The 22,806-nt window shown below is 34.3% G+C and overlaps 1 protein-coding gene across 1 annotated transcript; it reads left to right on the top strand.

Moving 5' to 3' along the window:
• Nucleotides 1–14,521: 14,521 nt before the first annotated feature.
• LOC132744403 (uncharacterized) lies at nt 14,522–22,702 on the top strand. The gene is made up of 2 exons (XM_060733114.1): nt 14,522–17,410; nt 22,284–22,702. Exon 1 carries the CDS (start codon nt 14,522–14,524, stop codon nt 17,177–17,179), a length of 2,658 nt encoding a protein of 885 aa, XP_060589097.1. The 3' UTR covers nt 17,180–17,410; nt 22,284–22,702.
• The last annotated feature ends 104 nt before the right edge of the window (nt 22,703–22,806 follow it).

The raw sequence follows: 22,806 nt of genomic DNA, 5'->3' as shown, positions 1-22,806 counted from the left end.
ACTTAAATAACCATTCAGTACTGTCAGTAAGCCTTGTAAAACTGCTACTTTTAAACAATAAAATTATAAGCTTAAAATTACTTAAAATATTACTTATCAAAATGTTTATAATTCTAAGTAAAGACTTGTAGAAAACATTCACCAAAATAAGTTAAAGTACCTTAAAGATTGTTGTTTCTTAGATAAAACCAAATAAATGGTATTTAGCAAGTTGTTTGCGTGTCTGTCCTCGAAAATGAGCTCACAGCAGTTTATATACTACTCAGACTTCACACAAAAAAGTGTGGAAGTTCACATTTCACAACTTGTGAAGTTTGCCAACTTCACATAAAATCATGTGAACCCAGCTTCACATAAAATAATGTGGAACTGTGAAGCTCACAGTCACTGGAAACAAATGAGAATTTAAATATTAAAATTACCAATATATCAATAATTATTAGTCTTATTTGATAAAAATATAATTAATACAAAAGATTAAAACCTCAAATTTCCTTTTAAAGGGGTTAACAGTTTTAAATTGTTGATGAAAGTTGCTTGACATCTCTGCATTGACAAGTAAACAATAAAAGGAAGCTGCAGTTGCTAAGCAACTACCCACAATGCAATGCAACAGGATGTATACAAACATGGCTGCTTAAACCAGGAAGTAAATTATATTATTCTGCATTTATAGGTACTACATGCACACAATAAACTGATTTAAGTTAAATACCTAGCAATTATAAAGCCATGGATATAAACTTGTTATCCACCAAGTTATAAACACATTAGACAAGAAATAAAAATACAATAAAGCTTTAAAGTTAGGTTCTATCTGACTCTATTAAAGTTACTATGGACCAGGGTATTACAATACTGATTAGTCATAACGAGTTAATGTTGGCTATTGATTTTGGGGTCACTTCGTCAACGGCCAAGGTCACATGGGCCTTAAATATCAAAATGGTTTCCGCTCGTTATCTTAAAAACTATATACCACAGAGTCTTCATGTTTCCCATACTGATTGGTCATTACTTGTAGATGACCGCTATTGACTTTGTGGTCACAATTTCAAAGGTCAAGGTCACAGGTGCATTAAATGTCAGAATGGTTACGGCTCATTATCTTAAAAACCATTTATCACAAACTCTTCATATTTCACATATTGATCAGCCAGATGATGACCCTTATTGATTTTGGGGTCAAATGTCAAGGTCATAGAAAATGTCAGAATTGTTACATTTATATGATAATATATATTTTATTCCAGCTACCCTCCAACAATGACAGCTTTCTTTCAGTTTCAGGTCATATATTGGTCATATTTTCTTTTCCATAACTGAACGCTTCCATGTACCCATTTATAGCATGTTTCTATAACAAAATTACCAATAGTATGAGTCGAGGGCTAGAAAGGGGGGGGGGCATATGTGTTGTTCGACATTTCTCGTCTTTAATTCAATTTGTTTTCCCTGAAGCATTAGTTGTGAAAAAAATCGTTAAACATTGTTGTGTACCATTCTTATTCTAGCCAGCATATTTTATGACAATGTTAATATAAGATTACCTATGTCAATACGAGGGAAACAGGGCAAATGCAGAAAAGGAAGGTCAATGTACGTACTTTTGCCAATACGAAAGCGTTGATAGGAATTTAAAGAATGAAAGTCGCTATTTTGTTTAAAAAATAAATAAATAAAAAACATGAAAAATAGATAAAAATACAAATGTCTTTTGACCAAATAACAGGTCAATATGAAATCACCCGATCACGATTATACTAACCATTCCCCCAACGATACTGTCCGCCTTATTCCTCCACTTTTTGAAATTTTAATGCGTCATTTATCTGTTGCTGACAGCATTGTTCTGGATGAAATGAGCTTGTTGTTTTAGATAAATGTAGCACAATGCGCTCAAAAGTGAGTTAAAAATTGTGATGACAGTGTGTCCGCCTTTTGTCGATGTCCACATTTTCGTAAAACAACAGCTCCTTCGAAACCACTTGATGGATTTTGACCAAATATGCAGACATGATTCTTAGGCCGTCCTAAAAAGTGGTATAAATGGGTTCAGTCTGGTGCCTTAGTAGGTTGCAATAGATAAAAATAGACTTCAAATATGATCATTAAAAAACTTGTTCTCGGAGACAGTAATACCTCGATCGTAGATATGTGACATGTAACACCGCCTTGTTGTCATTAACAAAGGATATATATTAATCATGCTCATTGGATGAAAAAATATTTATTTGCCCCCAAAAGGTTCACCTAACTGATATAGTTAGTGTACATATAAAACATTTAAGTCATCGTTTTGGCATGTAACACGTACTGCCTAGTGGACATCTATAAATGTTATGTACGCCATTCCCCTGGGGTTAAAATATCCCACCTTTGTTTAGTGGTGTTGCATAGTTTACATATACTTAAATAATAAATCATCTTTTCTGGGTTTAGGTATTTAGATGAAGCATCATCTTGAAGGCATGCAAGCCACTTAGACCCCTTGACTTCTCGACCCTTAGGGTATTAAGATGACTTCTAGACCCCTTGTGTGTGTTTGCGTTTGTTTACCCTCGCCCATATGGGCGAGCAAGACCCATTGACACTCCTACCACTTTTAAATGACTTTCCGACTCCTAGTGGCATAGACATTTCGACACCTCTATCAATATTTGTACTTTAGAAGATTCGTACTTTAAAGACCCAGACATTCGAGAAATAACAAAATATTGAAACTTTAAAACTTTAAGTAAAAAAAAAAGCGCAATTGTTTTTAGTTCATTTAAGGCAAGGTTTTCAAAAACTCTAGTGCAATTTTTCTAGAAAGCTTATTTTTAACACATTGCTGTTTCAATTTAAAGTACTGATGAAAATGTCGTCCAATGATACCACAAACCACGGATCTTAATTACAGTTATTATTATAATATATAATGGTTTCCGCTGGTTATCTTATAATATAAATCCGTGCTTAAACAGAGAACTTTTGTATTTTAAATGCGCTTTTATGATCATTGGATTATATAAGTCCCGCATATGTTTCTATATCTGTTATAAATATCAATTCACGTTTTAGGTATTTACCGCTTTATGTCAACCCAGAATTACTGTGTTTTGGGTGGCATAACTTGGAAATCACCTCTGTTAAAGTATGATTAAATGCAGCCTTTCGTTACGATATTGTATCCCGTGCACTGAACATAGTAGGTCGTGCCCACGACTTAGTAACACGTGCAATCCACTAACTGACTCGTGTACACAACTTAGTATCTCGCGCGCACCATCTTATTATCTAATGCGCTGACTCAGTCACACGTGCGCACGAGATAAAAAAACTAATTTATGTCACCTCCGTGTCACCGTAGTTTTCTCTTTGAACTTTAAAGTTATATACTGAAAAACTTTACATACTTTGGTTCATATCATAAAAGATCTTCCTTGACTGTGTCCAGTATTTGATTAGTCTAGAGTGCTGTCTTCAACAATATAAAATAAATTAGAAAGGCTAAATATATAATGGATGTTTAATCATAATTGATGAAAAATTAATTTATTTAAAATCCATTCAAGTATCATGTGAAGAAAATAAATATATTCTATTAAAATTTATTAGATTATTTGTTTGTTGGTAATGAGTTTAATACATGTGATAGTGGGGACAGTCGAAGACCACGGATTTGTTATAAATTAAGGTTTATTATTCATTTATGTTAATATTCGATTCCTGTTTATGTTGTCCTAATTAATATAGCCTTCATTTTGACAAATAAATCGAAGGACGTAAAGTTTCATAGAAATACTCAAACACGGGGACTACAATTGATTTTGAGGTCAATGGGTCAAAGGTTAAGATCACAAGGGCATTGACTTTTCTGCCCAATATCTTAAGAATCCTTTGATCCATAGTCTTCATTTTGGCATGATCATTAGGTGATCCCTATTGATTTCGAAGTCACTGGGTAACAAAGGCCAAGGTCACGGTGCCTTTACAACTATACGCTAGTCTGCTCAAATGCTTAAAACTGCTTGTCCACAGTGAGTGTATTGATTTTGACTTTTTTCAACATTTGAAGCATATAATTATTTTCTCATATATTCATTTTAAAACACCCCCAGGCAAAGCTGTATGAATGGGGTGGGGTATTCAAGCCACGCAGTCAAAGGCAAAGGTCACTCTGATCTTTGCTACTTAAATCATGTAGAATTTGCACTGAGTTACTTACCTCAAATTTGGCGGGGAGGTTTTCCTTAAACTCTAAATAACCACTGTTGACCACTGTTGATTCTGCCAAAGCGATATGCGGGGATACTCACACCATGGGAGTGGCAGTTATAGTTGTAATTGATTCAAAGGTCTTGTACCATACTAGTAACATATTTGTAATATATCCACAGCAGTCGTTTATCTTCTTAGGGTTGCTTTTTATGTCAGATTGAAATCATTAATGTCATATGGCGAGTTTTCTGCTTTACTGGTACATGGGACCTCGAGTGTCCCTGTGTGCATTATTTCAGGTCTTGTACCATACTAGTAACATATTTGTAATATATCCACAGCAGTCGTTTATCTTCTTAGGGTTGCTTTTTATGTCAGATTGAAATCATTAATGTCATATGGCGAGTTTTCTGCTTTACTGGTACATGGGACCTCGAGTGTCCCTGTGTGCATTATTTCAGGCACAAGCGGGCACCTTAGTAGAATCATCCACGTATCAAAAGCTAGTTGGATAGCTTGTCTTGTGAAAGAATCCAAAGTCCCTGGCGGTATTCGAACTTTCTGGATGAACGGCAAGTGGCTCGAAGGCATACACTTAACAACACGGCCTTGAGCTCCATATCCTGTAGTTGTTGCTTTATCTGATCTGTACAGTGGCAACATAACCGTAAGAGTTTGGGTCATATACTGCATTTGGATCATAGAAAAATCGCATTCCATCAGTAACTTTAAGTACTTGGATTAGTACTTTGTTGGAATAGAGAAAATCTCAAATCTCAATTAGCAACTGAGTACTGTAAAATCATTATTATTCGTGGGGCACGAATTTTCGTGGTTTTCGTGGGTAGGTCAATCCACGAATTTAAGATCCAACGAACTTTTATCCCAACAAATACTTCTTACCCAGTCTCTGTTCTATATATTACAAACATGCGTCGGCTCTTTTCCGGCCGATATTTCGTGAAATAGATGTAAGTACAGACAGATAACAAGGTTAGTGACATATTAAATCCGTTTGCAATATTTAAGAAACTTTAAAGAAAACTCGATTATATGTCTTCAATTTACTGCCACAAATGTCGCATTTATACTTGATCGTTGTAGTCTACTAGGACTTGATTGTGTTAACAAGAATACTTGACATAATCGAGTAAATATGGGAACCCAGGCAGTGCAATAATTAGAACTAATAAAAATTGTCAGTTTCCTCTTATTAATTTAAAAAAAAGTCTTTGATATTAATGTTGTAAGTACACAAAACTATAAAAAATACGATCGCTAAAACAGATTTATTGTACTTTCTTTTGTCGTTTTTAAATGATCCAGTTTATATGAATTTTAATCTGTATTTGTGCGAATGCTATTCCGTAAATATCAAAGACGCCACCGACTTTTACAAGATCCACATATACTCGTGTTATTTACCGAGAATAATTTATATGCATGTAAATTTACACAGTCGCTGTGACGTTGCGTGTAGTTACTGTCAAATATGTTCAGACCAATTCAGGTTGTAAACTTTTAAACTCGCTGGTTAAAACGTGCTAGGTGTCGTATAAATTATGCGATGTTTACATCGGCGAATTACATGGGCAGTGTTCAATGGAGGTGCATATCATGTCACATAAATGTGTTTATTGCAGTCAATTATCGGCAGTAACTGTGCTATGTTAGAGTTATGCCCAGAGGCAAGGATTAAATTTATTGACAACCGCTGTGTGACAAGTAAAGATATGTACATGTTGTAAGTAAAAATGTTCGGCGATTAAGTTTAAGATTACTTTGCACTAGGTTACTGAATTTTTTTTTAACAAGAAAACGAAAATCCACGAATTTAAGAACCCATGAAAATGTCCGTTTTGATAAAACCACGAAATTTCATGCCCACGAATATAAGTGAATTCGCAGTATATCGCTTCAAAGTATTGATGAAAGGCTCTTTCCTTTTTGCATCAATTTTACAATCCAGAATTTACGCAGCAACAATTCAACCAGATACGGTGGCACAAATGTGACATGTGTGTGTGTGTTTTCATCAATCTACTGTGCACGAGATACTATTTTGTGATCACGAGTTACTAAGTCGTGGCTACGAGATAATTAAATCCTGGGCACAAGATACTATGTGTCGTGGCCACAAGATACTAAGTCGTGGGCATGAGATAAATAAAAATCTGAAAACAAAGTGATCCCCCGGAAGCATTAATCACAACAATAAAGTTTTACTTATTAAAGTTTTACATGCGACATTAATCTTTGAAGATACTAAAGATGATCACATTTAACTTGATACATTTCTTAAAGATCATATGAGAAAGTCACCTTCCAAGGCCAATAAATCAGACATTAATTTTGAGTTATAGCCCTTTGTGATAGTGTTGTTATATTTTTCTGGTCCTTCCGGATCATTGATGCCAGCACTATTGAGTGTTGAGAATTGAGTACCACTCAAGCCGGTGCTAGTGGGCGTGAGGGATGTTGCACGTATTCATTTTCCCTCATGTACAGACTCAATCAAACCGATTCTGCATTTCTCTTGTAATTTTGTTGTGATAAATGCTTCCGATGGATCACTTTGTTTCCAGATTTTTGTATGTACGACGGCCTGACACTTTTTATACGATGACATGAGAAGGAATAAATCTTTATTTATTTTATTTGCTAGGGCCATTGCCCATGGACAGTAGATAGCATTTATAGATGTTTGAGGTCAAGGTATTACCATGACACTTCATGTAAAAAAAAATCTGATGAATAATTTAGAATGATTAAGCCGTGGTTATTATAACCTAGAAAGATCATAGCACCTGATCTGTAGATGACATCAAATAATTTTGAGGTCAATGGGCCAAAAATTAGGGTCACAGTGACGCTAAATGTAAAAATCACTAGTACTCTAAGGAAAGTTAATATAAATCGGGAAATCTGATTGTTTTTTTAGCTCACCTGTCACAAAGTGACAGGGTGAGCTTTTGTGATCGCTTTTCCTCCGGCGTCCGTCCGTCGTCCGTCCGTCTGTCCGTAAACTTTTACTTTAAATGACATCTCCTCATAAACCGCTAAGCCAATTTCAACCAAACTTCACAGGAATGTTCCTTTGGTGGTCACCTTTTTCAAAGAATTTAATTCCATGCAGAACTCTGGTTGCCATGGCAACCGAAAGAAAAAAAATAAATATCTTCTTCTAAAAAACCCAAAGAGCTAGAGCTAAGATATTTGGCATGAAACATCTTCTAGTGAGCGTCTACCAAGTTTGTTCAAATAAAAGCCCTTGGGTCAAAATTGGCCCCGCCCCAGGGGGTCATTGATTTTCCCTATATGCATATAGTAAAAACTTAAAAATCTTCTTTTAAAGAACCTAAAGAGCTAGAACTTATGCTTGAAACATCTTCTAATGAGTGTCTGCCAAGTTTGTTCAAATAAAAGCCCTGGGATCAAAATTGGCCCCGCCCCAGGGTGTCATTGATTTTCCCTATATGCATATAGTAAAAACTTAAAAATTATTCTTTTAAAGAACCCAAAGAGCTAGAGCTAAGATATTTAGCATGAAACATGTTCTAATGGGTGACGTAGTATCTCGTTCCCTCGACTAAATTATCTCGTGCCTACTATAGTGGGGCGGGAAATTGAGAAAATAGTGCAAATTGTGATACAAGCATGAAACTTTCAGGAAATGATCTTTACACCATGTAGATTTCAAAAGTGAAGTGGGCCCAAAAATATCTCTGCTCATTCAAGATGGCCGCCATTTTCAAAATGGCCGCCATATAAATTTGACGTACATTCTAGCTCATTCATTCCAATTTTTTGTACAGACCTTTAACTAACACCTAAAGCATGCATATAGTTTCTCCTTTTCAAAAATTTAAATCTCACAAAATTTCTCTTTCATACTTCTTCCAAATCCAAGATGGCGTCCAATATGGCCGTCGATTTTGTGCAAAACTGTTATATCATTTTTATAGTATAATTTGTTGCACAAATTATGTTTATTATCATGATAAAAAAGTGTTTAAACATATCAGAGGTAATCAAATTATATGTTAATCTCAATAAAAGTAAACATTTTAAAAGTTTTTGTCTAAAAATATCTTTAAAAAAGATCAAGAAAAAAATCCAATTTTTTCATATTTTTCAAATTTGATTTTCTAAGTAATGTACAAAGTTAAAAGAGTTACTTTATATCTTAAACTGTATTTGACATTCCATTAATATCATGTGCTTATTGTAAAGAATGTAAGAAAGCATTAAATCTGTAGGTTTTATATTTTGTGAAAGTGGGTGGGGTAATTTTATATGATAATTGTAAAAGAAAAAAACAACAGAAAATCTACATAGCTAAGTTCATTCTATTTCTTTGCCTTTTTACTTTTCTATGAATTCTAATGTAAATGTTCCAACTTAAAAAGAAGTTTTTATTGGATGAAAGTATTTTTGTCTTCCTTCAGGCCAAGTGGCTAAGCAAGAAATGCACATACAAACATGTGTATACATTCAGTTATTAAATTTGGTTGCATGATAATTCTTGTTTCAATATATTTGATATCATATATTAATTGTTAATTGTAAAACATATAAGAAGACAATAAATCATCTAAACGTGCTTAAAAAAGCAAACATGTACATGAATGTAAGGTATAAAGTTAGTCCATAAACGCATATTTTTGACTCCTCCACAATTTTATATTTATAATATAAACATGGGTTAAAAGCAAACAAAATGTATGTAATGTGAAACATATATATCAATGATATGGCCTAGCCTGCATGCAACTTTTTGAAAAGTTAAGATACAAACTTAGTGTATTTCCTAAAGTAATCATATCTTATTTTTTTCTTTCAATGAGAGGGTAATGATGACCCTGGATCACTCACTTAAGATCATTGTTGGAAAAAAGGAAACAAGATCATTTTGGGAGTGTCAATTATGTCATAACACATATGATTTGTGTCATAATTGAATCCGGTTGCTTTTAAAGAAACATGCTCAATATCTGCTTTCATTTTTTATTCACACGAGAGGACTTTAATAACCATATTTATATACGAGTCCATATAAACTTAGTGACCTTTAGTGTTTGGTTAATTTGGACCATGTTGTCCATGATATATCATTATTATAACATAATTATGATGATACATGATTAATGTATATGCATCGGATACTGTAGGTTAAGAGAAAACAGACTTATTACAGTAGTCTTTGTAAATTAAGTGATACCATTGCAAAACCATTTTAGACTGCAGTAGCATCATACAAATTTATGCATGTTATATCAGTCTACATCCCAAATATCTTAGTTCAAGTCATTATATTTTAACACTAGATGTTTTAATGTGTTTTCCTATACAAGTCTGTGAACCCAGGTGGCTCTATGAGCACGATTCATTAAATGTGTTAATAAAGACCCAAGGTGGTGCTACATGCCAGCTTAGTACCTGTGCTCTATGCATTTTTAATTTTTGAGAAGATTTTTTTATATTGCATGTACACTTAATGATCCAAAAGTGTTTTATGTAACTTTTAAAGAGGTCTTCTTTACTTGGCAAGGTTATTTTTTGACTATCTAAGCTCTAGGCATTACAGTTTGATTGTTTGTTGATTTTTTTTAATAACATCAACAACAAAACAACTTCAATGCGATTCCCTACACAAGTCTTTAAAAACTGTGTTCCTCGTGAGGGCCTTTAAATCATGCTCCTGCAGCCCAAAATGGCTTTCTCTGTCACTTAGTTTACATTGACTTATATATTGAAATTCTTCTCCGAAATTATGTGCACAGAGAAGAGAAAATATCGTATATCATAACATTGTGATGTTATATATAAAGATTATGAACTATTGGCATAGGGTCAAAATCACTTAGTTTACGTGGACTCTTATTGGAATATAGTTATATTAGTCTTCTTGTAGTTCTGAGAGCCTAGTTATTGGACATGGTTCTTTTCAAATAGTTTATAAATCACCGACTGGTGAAAAAAAGATACTCCTTATATGATTTTAGCATTCTTAGTATAAAAGAATTATAGACCTTTCCCAGCATTGGGTCTTAGGCGCGTGATCTAGGGTCAACAATTCTCTCTTGTTTAATGGGAAAAATAAAGTATGGCTACATTTAGTTTATATTCCAAAGTATAAGCTATGTTTGTTATGTGGGTCAAGCGGTTTTATTGATACCTATTTTAGCACACCTAGTCATTAGATAATATGATGTATCAGTCGCCTAAATTTTTGTTTCTTTTGAAAATATCATGTCTACATAAGTTATTAGAAATGGACGGTACTAATTCAATTATACTTGGATAAAAAATGATGTGCAAGTAAATATAACTTTGAATCATTCTGTTAAGACTTAATTGTGCAGGAAATAATTGTATTCATAAATAAACAACATTTCACTCAGGTCCAGGCATGATTTTATCTAACATATGGTTTGTTGATGAATATTCAGTCTTCTTTCTGTACAATTATTAAATTATATTAAGAATATTGAAACAACTTATATCATGCAAACATTTAATAACTGAATGTATACATGTGATTGTATCTGCATTTATTGATATTTTAGTACACCCTCTAGACCTGAAGGAAAACAAAAATACCTTAATACAATAAAATACTTTTACAGTGAATATTTGCATAAGAATTCTTAAAAAACGTTATTTTGTACTACAATTGTCTGATAAATTTACCCCACCCACTTTAAACCATCACATTTTTGTTTGTTTTTGTTACAATTATACAATAAATCATAGTGTACATAGACCTAGAAAACCATGTTAGAGAAAAATGCAAAAATGGCACTTTTTCTTTGATATTTTTAAAGATTTTTTTTGTACAAAAAACTAACAACATGACTAACAATGTAGATAACCTAAAATTTGATTTTTTTCTAATATATTTCACAATTTTATATGGAAATACGCATACCTTGTACAAAAAATTATACTACAAAAGAGATATATTAGTTTTCATTAAAATTGGCAGCCATATTGGACGCCATCTTGGATTCTGAAGAAATATGCAAGAGAAATTGCCTGAAGATTTAAATTTTTGAAAGGGGAAACTATATGCAAGCTTTGGTGTAAGTTTCAGGTCTGTACAAAAATTGGAATGAATGAGCTATTATGTACATCAAATATATATGGCGGCCATCTTGAAAATGGCGGCCATCTTGAATGAGCAGAGATATTTTTGGGCCCACTTCATTTTCGAAATCTACATGGTGTAAAGATCATTTCCTGAAAGTGTCATGCTTGTATCACAATTTGCACTATTTTGACAGCAGAGACCTTATTTCCCGCCCCACTACTACTAACTAACTCGTGACCACGAGTAAGTAGCTCGTGGCCACGACATAGTGTCTCGTGCTCATGAGATAAATAAAACACACACATTTCACGTTTGTGTCACTGTAACCAGATTATATACAGCCCAGACTCTTTCTAAAACATATTTCATGTTTCTTTAAAAACAAAAGAAAAAAAGATCATTATGGAACGCCATAGCCGCCTTCTATATACATTCTAAAGTGTTGATAAAATGTTGTGATTTTGCTAATTTATGATGTCGTTATTGTCGTATGGTGATATATTTATCGTTATATGGTGCTGTCGTTTGGATAGATGGTGCTATCATTTTCATATATGGTGATGTCGGTTTGATAGATGGTGATGTTATAAAAGCATATGTTGCTGTCATTTTATAGACGGTGCTGCGACTTACTTTACAGACTCAATCAAACCGAGTCTGCAATTCTTATGTAATTTTGTTGTGATTAATGCTTCCGAGGGATCACTTTGTTGCCAGAATTCTTTAAATAATAGATGGTGATGTCGTTTCAATATATGATGATGCCATTTTGAAAGATGGTGATGGAGTTTCCATATATATTGTGATTTGGTTTTGTTATGGTGATGTGGTTCTCTGCTTTATGGTGCTATGGTGTTTATAGATCTAATGCTGTTGTTTCGGTGAATGGTGAGGTCATTTACCATATACATGATAACAGAACCATATATGAAAATCACAGCACAATCTAACAAAATAAAGTCACTTTATACCAAAATTACCAAAATGATAGCATAACCGATTAAGACCAGAGTACCATTTCTTGGAACCATATCACCATCTATCAAAATTACATCACCTTCATCAAAATGACATGAACATATATATCAAAATGAAATCGCCATTTATCAAAATACAGCACAGTATATGATAAAGAGAGCACCAAATATTATAATGACAGCAACATCTATCAAAACAACTTCACCATTTATCAAAGCCACAATACCATCTTTCCTATCGACAGTACCATAAACCAAAACTACATCACTATATATAATCACCACGCCCCTTTATATGAAAACGACATCACCATCTATCAAAACCATATAGCACCAGACATCTTTAAAAGCAACAGTAATTACTATTTATCATAATCACGGCACCATTTATTTAAAAGATGCCACCACTTTAGAAATGTGTATATATATACTCGGTTCCTATGATATCACGGGTTCTAGGATATCACAGTATTTACATGTTCTGCAACTACTAGTAAAAGTAATGATGACATAGCCTAGCAAACAAATTATGCGCTTAAGGGCTTTTTATTATATAAAGGATGGCCGCCCTTCGTAAATACCAACATCTGTGTAATATCAATTTGTAAAGTCGCTCGGTCTTGCTGTCAAATTATTCAGATTACATATGACAATGCTATTATTTTCAAAACTGTCACATAAAACTACACAGCATCTGCCAAAAAATTCAAGTTTGTGAATAATGAATATTCGGGGAGAAAAACTTTTTGATTAAAATCTCCATATTTGACTACAAAATCCCTTAATTGTTACTATGTAATAATCCAATATACTGGCATATCATCTATTCGTATAGCTTGAATTTTATAGTCAGTTAACTGTTGGAAGTTTTCCACATCTTAATTTGAAGGTTTTGACCCATCTGTCCTTTTATACTTGCATTTTTGTGGAAGACCGTGATGCCGTAGTAACCTCTGAAATCACCCAAAATGGCAATCGCAACTTGTCAGTCTTCGGATAAGGACCTCAAACACAATTGTATGAATATCCAGAACGGATACGGTATTTCGTTCTTTTTTACGCTAAAAAACTTAACATGTAACAATAACAATGAGTATTTTTTAATGCTGGGAGTTTTTGACAAACTTATTTCCAATATTGGAAGTAAATGTCCACCTAAAATAAGTGAATTCATAGAAACAAATACAAACAATACAGTCATTATTTATATATTTATTATTATGATTGTAGAAACCGAAAGTACAAAATGCCAACCTGTTGACATTTAGTCGGATTTGTTTAAATTGTACACCAGTGGGCATTTTGAAATTTAAAATGGTTGTCATACATATTTTCAATCATAATTGTACCGAAACAAACTTTATTTTTCTTTGGATGTCAAAATAGAGAGAATATGAAGATAACACTTTCTGTTTCTGTTTACATCTGAAACAACGTGGTTAAACTACTTTCAATCCGAATTTACTCCGCGGTTATAATTGATTATAGCCGAGGATGTTCCGATTGCCAAAATGGCTGACTATAGAAATAGTTTTAAAAATAAAAGACAATTTTATTGAATATCTTGAAATAGAATTCGACAAACAGTTTTGGAAAAGGATCACTTATTAAAAAGAAGAGAAATCTCATTCATGTATGATTTTTATATATAATTTTTTTTGATAAATGTTAAGTACCGTGCCCAGGCTATAAGGCAGTTATGGCACTCCATAGATATATTTTGCCAGTCCATGACACCTGGTTACTATTTATAGTTTAATGTTCATTACAGTTGTCAGTGCATTTCAAATTTAGTAATGACCGAGGCAACCAAAAGTTGACTTTTTGTTATAAAAAGATTGCATAGAGTAAAATATGAAGTGAGATGCTCAGTGAAACAGTAAAAGAGGTATATTTGAGACATTTTGTATGAATTTCAGTAAAATATTTCCTACAAATTATTAAAAAGTGTGTTCGTCTGCTAATTTTTGTTAAAAAAGGCAGACGAATACAATTTGTATCAATTTCAACATTTTTGTATTTCCTATTTCTTTTAGAAACTAATATAAAGTATTGTTAAGGAATAATTAAAAAAAACAACAACTTGTTTTGAAATTTTGTTTCTGAACGATTTTTGTTCGCTTTTCTTTTCTTTATTAGTGATGCTAATTGTGTTTTATATACATGTATTACTATAAATATGTACACACTGACACCTTTATAATTAATTAATCATATCTTGTTTCTTTTTTTTTATTTCATCACCTGAATGAATAATACTAATATATCAATTATTTCTATTTCAGATCTGAAGGATGAACTTATAGCATGGTACAACACCTATCAGAGTACAGTTCCACTTTCACCACTCACAGATGATTCCCATACCCCTCTAGCTGGGTTCTACATTATGCCAGAAATTGACATACAGACGAATCTTCCAGGTGGAAGGAAAGAAACAACTAGAGTCAAGTCGTTACATGACCTGTTTACATCGGGTAGAAAAGTTCCAAGGGAAATATATTTATCAGCGGTCGCTGGATTTGGGAAAACAGCATTTTCAAAATATCTCGCTATAACATGGTGTCAAGCTCATAAAATGGATGAAAATTATAACCATTTTAAAAAAGAAGAATTGGAGGCGATATCTGGCTTTGAGTTTTTATTTCTAGTGCTATTGAGAGACGTAGATACAGAATGTGATGTTGACAACATGATTGAACAACAAATCATAAATAATCTTCGTTGTAAATCTGAAATACCAAAAACTCTTTTAAATGACATTTTACGCAATGAAAAATGTCTTGTTATACTAGATGGACTTGATGAATGGTTTCATCCTGACAACGATTGTTCAAGACTTCCAAAAAGTATTCCTCATCGGTATGCACGTGAAAAGTGTGTAATCCTAACAACGACCCGGCCATGGAAGCTTGGAGTCTCAAACTTGAAGACTAATCAAGTAGACAAAACAGTGGAGCTAGTTAAACTAGATAAACAAAATGTAAGGCAGTTTAACCTAAACGCAATGAAAATATTGAAAGGCAACATTGAAGAAGAAAAACTGATCAATGAAGTTTGTAGATTTGAAGAGGAAATTAGAAACCATGACCTTGATGATATGGAATCCACCCCTCTCCTGTTGCTATATCTTATATGTTTATGGATTGCAAAAATTCCAATAGGAAATTCCGCAGTAGAATTATATACAGGCATTATACAGCTCCTTCTATCTAGAACAGAAAAGTTACATGGAAAGTTTCATTCATCATGTGAAACATCCCCTAGTAATGTTCCAGAATGTTTCAGAAAACATCAACATTGCTGTCGTTACTACACGTTTCTGGTGACCATTGGGAAACTAGCTTTTAATACATTGTTCAGTAAGAAAAAAGAGCACAAATTAGTTTTTGATGAAAATGTTGCAGAAAAATATCTTGACCAAGAAGATTTGAAATCAAGCTGTCTATCAGGAATATTGTCAGAAAGTAAAGTAAAAACATTAATAAATGAAAGTTCTAAAATTTCATTTTCACATAAAACAGTGCAGGAATACTTTTCAGCAATATTTATAAGTTTTCAAAATACAAGTGAAGTTCAAAAAATCATTTTTGAAGAGTGCAACTGTTTACAAAATATTCTAGACATGTCAAAAGTGTTTGTCTTTATTAGTAACATGAACCCTAAATTAATGTCTACAATATCAAGTGATTTGATGCCTGTGATAAACAATGATGAAAAAACAAGCAAATACAGAACTTTGACAGGTTATGATTACATGTACATTAATCCATTACAAGACATACAAGACATGTACATTTCTTGTGCCAAAGAAAGCCAGGAAAACAAAAACCTAAAATTGTGTTTACAAGATTTCTTCATTAATGAAAAATGTAAACAAGAAAACTACTTCAAACAATTACAACATCTGTGTCAACACAATAAAGAAAACATAAAATCAATAATGATAGAAAATGAAGGTATTTGTAGTCTACAAGAAATAATCAATTTGTTTACACTCTCTGACCTTCCACATATAGAGAAATTATACTATCAAGGTGAAATTGTAGAAGAGGAAATAATGAGCTTGTTATTGAACCCTTTAAAATGTTTAACTGTGAGATCAAATAAATGGGAAAATCATGAATTTGTAGGAGAATATTGCCAGCTGTCTGCAGAGATAAATGGACGACTGGTAAAATTACAACACCTGGAGTGTTTATATATAGAATGTTTCACTATGACCCACGAGGTAATGGAGACATTGTTAAATTTCCTCACTAGTAAAAAATCAATGAAAGAAATATCATTGTGCATGTTATACTGTAGTGATCATGATACTTCATGTAGGGGATTCAACCTTGACCTGTCTCAACATTCACAACTAAGATGTCTAGGATTGGGCCAGATACCTGTGTCACAATTAAACATGGATGTATCGTTGTTAGAGAAATGTGGTGTAGGTAAATTATATAAACCTGGTGTTGGGTCATCTTATCTCAGTCAACTACCAGCAGCCAGTAAACTACAAACATTTGAGTGTGTTGATCTTGAATCTTCCAGTGACATAGAAACAATGTTACAAATATTATCATTGTTATATCATGTGAAAGAAGTTAAGTTGTTGAGAATCAATCTAGGTGAAAGATCATTAACACTGTCACCTCAAATGATCAATATTGAACGTGTTGTCTTGTGGCATATAACAATGTCTTGTTCAGTGTTATATGATCTCATTACTGTTATAAACAAACTACCACATACAGTGACAGTATATATACAAGATTGTGATATAAAACCAGAAACAGAATTTGAAAACTTTAAAACATTTATAAAACAATCAGACAATTTCGTGGTCACCTATGATGACACCTTGGAGTCTGGAGTGTACATGTTTGAATTTAAAACAACAACAAGTACTGAGTAACCTTACATGTACTTGGGAGAAACAATTTATAAATAGATTATGAGATGTGTAAGTGACAGGTGAAATAGACATCATTATTTTTATTTTAAGTCTGACATTTAATCAATACTTTGCTGTAAATAACTTCATAAGATAGATTTAACAGTTTCAAAATGTGAATAGGAATGGAAACTGAGGATTTTTTTCAATGGGACAACAAATGTGGATTAATTTTAGATGTACTTAACCCAAGTAAGTGTTATTTATTTTTTACATGTACTTTATAACAGTTATATGTGGCATATACATTGATGCTCCTGGGCCTGGAAGCATTATTAGCCTTACTATAAAGCATGTCATGCAAAATCAACCTTGGTCAGCTCATCCTGTGACCAACTTGTTACCTTTTGGGCAACTCGTAGCATGAGTATTTGAAGAAGAAGAGTTATACTAGTACCCAGAGCTTGGTCTCTGCGTCGGCATAACCACTTATGCTAAAGTTTGCACATGTGTTCACCATTCTACCCCAACCTGTAAATAAGAGGAGGTAGCTCTATCAAGTATCTTTCAAGACAGAATAATGCTCCCTTTTCTACTTATAATTTTCACCAAGTTTGTGTACCACCTCAAATATTTCAAAGTCCAGTGACATATTGCCTGCTGCACAGTAAATGGGCCAATTGTGTTAGCACCTTAGTCAACAAATAAAGTTAAACATACAAGGAAATATTTTCTCTTTTTAAGAACCTTAGGATGTCTGTAACAATATTTTTGGGATGAAAGGATAAGTTTTTAAATACTTTTATCAAAATATTAAATCTTATGCAGTGTCGGTAGGGGACGGATGTTACAAAGATATATACTAAAACTTAAAAAAAGTCTTAATATCTTAAAATTTAGGTATACTCAAATGTTCACCTCAACAAGGTTATGTGCAGAATCAATGTCACCTTTGTCATGTGGCTAAAGGTCAAGGTCACACTTGAAGGTAAAAAAATGACTTTGAAAATGTACTTAAATTTTCACATGTACTTGAATTTTTCTGAAACAAGAAAAGGTATTTGCTTGAAACTTAAAAGATATATGAGGTGTCACAAATAAAATATGCAGGTCAAGTTTTATTACTCTGTATTGCATTTTGACAAAGATATGCCCCTTTTTATCTCTTTTTTTTTTTTTTTTGAAAACAAAAAGTAGAGGTATTGTTATAGTCGCGGCGGCGTTGCCGTCCACAAACTTGTACCTGGATGATAACTTTTTTATTTCTTGATGTATTGTCTTCATACTTGGCCACAACAACCCTTGGGACAAGACCTTTCAGTAGATCACACTAACCTTGACCTTTATCCATAAATGACCTTGACCTTCAAGGTTAAAAGTCCAAATTTTGCTTGTTCATGCTGTTATTGGCTGTAACTTTGTTATTTTTGAATGGATTGTCTTCAAACTTGAACATAATAATCTTCAAGGATATACCTTAAAAATAACCAGACAGACCTTGACTTTCACTCATTAATGACCTTGACTTTGAAGTTAAAATTATTGAAATTTTCATTGTTTTGGCTGAAACTGGCTGTAACTTTGCTATTATTGAAGGGATCAACTTCATATTTTAACAGAACATACTTAAGGACAAGACATTGTTGTGACATCACCACGTGACCTTACCACGTGACTGCACCATGTGACTTTACCACGTGATACACCACGTGACTCCACCACGTGATTTTACCACGTGACTCCACCATGTGACTTTACTTTGGACTCCACCACGTTACTCTACCACGTGACACCACCACTTGACTCCACCACGTGACTTTACCACGTGACTCCACCACGTTATTCTACCACGTGACACCACCACTTGACTTCACCACGTGACATCCACCACATGACTTTACCACGTGATACACCACGTGACTTCACCACATGACTCCACCACGTGATTTTACCACGTGACTCCACCACGTGACTTTATCACGTAACTCCACCACGTTATTCTACCACGTGACACCACCACTTGACTTCACCACGTGACTCAACCACGTGACTCCACCACTTGACTCAACCACGTGACTCTACCACCTGACACCACCACGTGACTCAACCACGTGACTTTTCCACGAGGCTCAACCATGTGACTTTACCTCGTGATTTTACCACGTGGCTCTACCACGTGACTCCACCATATGACTCTACCACATGACACCACCACATGACTTTACCACGTGACTTTACCACGTGACTGCACCACATGACTTTAAATCGTGACTCCACCACGTTATTCTACCACGTGACACCACCACTTGACTTCACCACGTGACTCTACCAAATGACACCACCACATGACTTTACCACGTGACTGCACCATGTGACGGCACCACATGACTTTAAATCGTGACTCCACCACGTTATTCTACCACGTGACACCACCACTTGACTTCACCACGTGACTCTACCACGTGACTTCACCACGTGACTCCACCACGTGACTCCACCACTTGACTTTACCACGTGACTCCACCACATGACTTTACCACGTGATTTTAACGACGTGACTCCACCACGTGACTTTAACACGTGACTCCACCACGTGACTCCACCAGGTGACTCCACCACGTGACTCCACCACTTGACTCCACCACGTGACTCCACCACGTGACTTTACCACGTGACACCACCACTTGACTTCACCACGTGACTCTACCAAGTGACTTCACCACGTGACTTTAACACATCATTCTGTCACGTGACTCTACCACGTGACTCAACCACGTGACACCACCAAGTGACTTCACCACGTGACTCCACCACAAGACTACACCACGTGAATCCGACACGTGACTTCACCACGTGACTCCACCAGGTGACTCTACCACGTGACACCACCACGTGTCTTCACCACGTGAATCCACCACGTTACTCCACCATGTGACTCCACCACGTGTATCTATTTATAGAATTTTCTATTTATAGAATTGTGTGTTTCTATTTATATATATATAAATTAGTATGCTTATATATAAACAAGAGGGCCATGATGGCCCTGAGGTCGCACACCTGTATATAGGCCCCCGGAGCGTGGCCAGTTTAAACCCCAGGGCTTTTATTTGAACAAACTTGGAAGACACTCATTAGAAGATGTTTCACAATGTTAAGTTTTTACTACACACATGTAATGAAAAACAATGTTCTCACCCCCTAAACCCCCCCCCGCCCACGGCAGGGCCAATTTTCACCCAAGGGCTTTTATTTGAACAAACTTGGTAGACATCCATAAGAAGATATTTCATGCTAAACATCTAAGCTCTAGCTCATTGGTTTTTTTAAAAGAACATTTTTAAGTTTTTAATACACACATATAGTTAAAAAAATGACACCCCTGGGGCGGGCCAGTTTTGACCCCAGGGCTTTTATTTGAACAAACTTTGTAGACACTTACTAGAAGATGTTTCATGCTTAATATCTAAACTCTAGCTATTTGGGTTTTTTCAAAGAAGATTTTTTTAGTTTTTACTATATGCATATAGGCAAAATCAATGACCCCCTGGGGCGGGGCCAATTTTGACCCCAGGGCTATTATTTGAACAAACTTTGTAGACACTCACTAGAAGATGTTTCATGCTTAATATCTAAACTCTAGCTATTTGGTTTTTTTCAAAGAAGATTATTTAAGTTTTTGCTATACACATATAAGGAAAATCAATGAGCCCCCCCCCCCCCCGGGGCGGGGCCAATTTTGACCCCAGGGCTTTTATTTGAACAAATTGGTAGACAACCATTAGAAGATGTTTCATGCTTAATATCTAAACTCTAGCTATTTGGGTTTTTTCAAAGAAGATTTTTTAAGTTTTTACTATATGCATATAGGGAAAATCAATGACCCCCCGGGGCGGGGCCAATTTTGACCCCAGGGCTTTTATTTGAACAAACTTGGTAGACACTCATTAGAAGATGTTTCATGCTGAATATCTTAGCTCTAGCTCTTTGGGTTCTTTAAAAGAAGATTTTTTAAGATTTTACTATATGCATATAGGGAAAATCAATGATCCCCTGGGGCGGGGCCAATTTTGACCCCAGGGATTTTATTTGAACAAACTTGGTAGACACTCACTAGAAGATGTTTTATGCCAAATATCTAAGATCTAACTCTTAGGGTTTTTTAAAACAAGATATTTAAATATTTTTCTTTCGGTTGCCATGGCAACCAGAGTTCTGCATGGAATTAAATTCTTTGAACAATTTTTAAAGGTGACCACCAAAGGAACATTCCTGTGAAGTTTGGATGAAATTGGCTTAGTGGTTTATGAGGAGATGTCATTTAAAGTAAAAGTTTACGGACGGACGGACGCCGGACGGACGCCGGACGGACGCCGGACGAAAAGCGATCACAAAAGCTCACCCTGTCACTTTGTGACAGGTGAGCTAAAAATATATAGACAAACCTAATTTGACAAGACAGAATGATTAATTTTATAAAAAGGAAACGTTAAGATTTTGTTCAAACATTTCTTTGTTTGCTTTTAGAGAAAGTAAAAAGTCGAGCGTTGCCCCTGCCGGGCGGTGGCTCTTCAGGTTTTCATATAATATGGCTAATATAAAATTTGACTTTTCAAAACCTGTCACAATTCTCCCAAGAATTTGCTGTTATAGCTTTTCTCTGAATGATGCAAAATGTGATATCACAAATTCAAAATTGTACCAGTTCATGTTAAATGTTGAATTCTGCTTAAGCTGCTACTAGCCTAGGGGGCGTGGACGGTAGTTTGCACTTAACAGTACCGTCGATGAACAGGCTCAATCAAACTGAGCCTGTAACATTTTTCATTATGCCGTTTTGAGCTTTCTTTAGGGATTCTTATTTTATAAACATGTGTACATGGAATTGAAAAAATAAACTCTGTTCTTTCAATGTGACATTACAGTAAACATTTGCACAAAAAATAAGCTACGAAATATTTACCAAATTCACAGAATATAAACATGTTTTAGAGCATTATAATGTCTTACAACTTTCTAAATATATGTGAGAGACCTGATAATAAGTATGTCAATTCAAAATGCTTCTGACATTGGTTATTGTAAGATTGTTATTTTAAAACTTTGATTTGTTTTGTATTTTCAGCATTATGTGTATTCCTTCTTCCAAGAAATGGGCAGATTCACAAGAGGCTTCAATTAATCCAAGAACTGACATTCATGTGGAATTTTCTGTTATTATGATATAAACAACATCATAGACTACAAAATGGGTCCTAAACTAACATAATGTGTCACATCGGATTCATGAAAAATATAAATGGAGAAATTTTGCATGTATACAAATACTTAAGTCACCTAGTGTAATGACGTCCAGCAATTGTTTGAAGATACTGGTATTTATAAAATATATAACAGTTGATATTAACATTACTCTTCCAAACTTAGGACTCCAGCTAATCATGAGATGATTAGTTAATAGTTAACTAAGTGAGTACCTGGCACTTAGTTATTACCAGAGAGTTGCAGTCATTGTATTGTTTAAAACATGGATATACAACTCAGACACTTCAAGACATCAAAATTATCATACTCGTGCAATATTGCTTTATATTAACTCTCATGAAAATTTATTTAATGAATGTATACATATTTATTTGTATCCAATT

The sequence above is a fragment of the Ruditapes philippinarum genome, unplaced genomic scaffold (assembly GCF_026571515.1).
Source record: "Ruditapes philippinarum isolate M1 unplaced genomic scaffold, ASM2657151v2 ctg10360_1_1_1_1, whole genome shotgun sequence".
NCBI classification, from domain to species: domain Eukaryota; kingdom Metazoa; phylum Mollusca; class Bivalvia; order Venerida; family Veneridae; genus Ruditapes; species Ruditapes philippinarum.
This window is presented reverse-complemented; position numbering and strand designations above follow the sequence as displayed.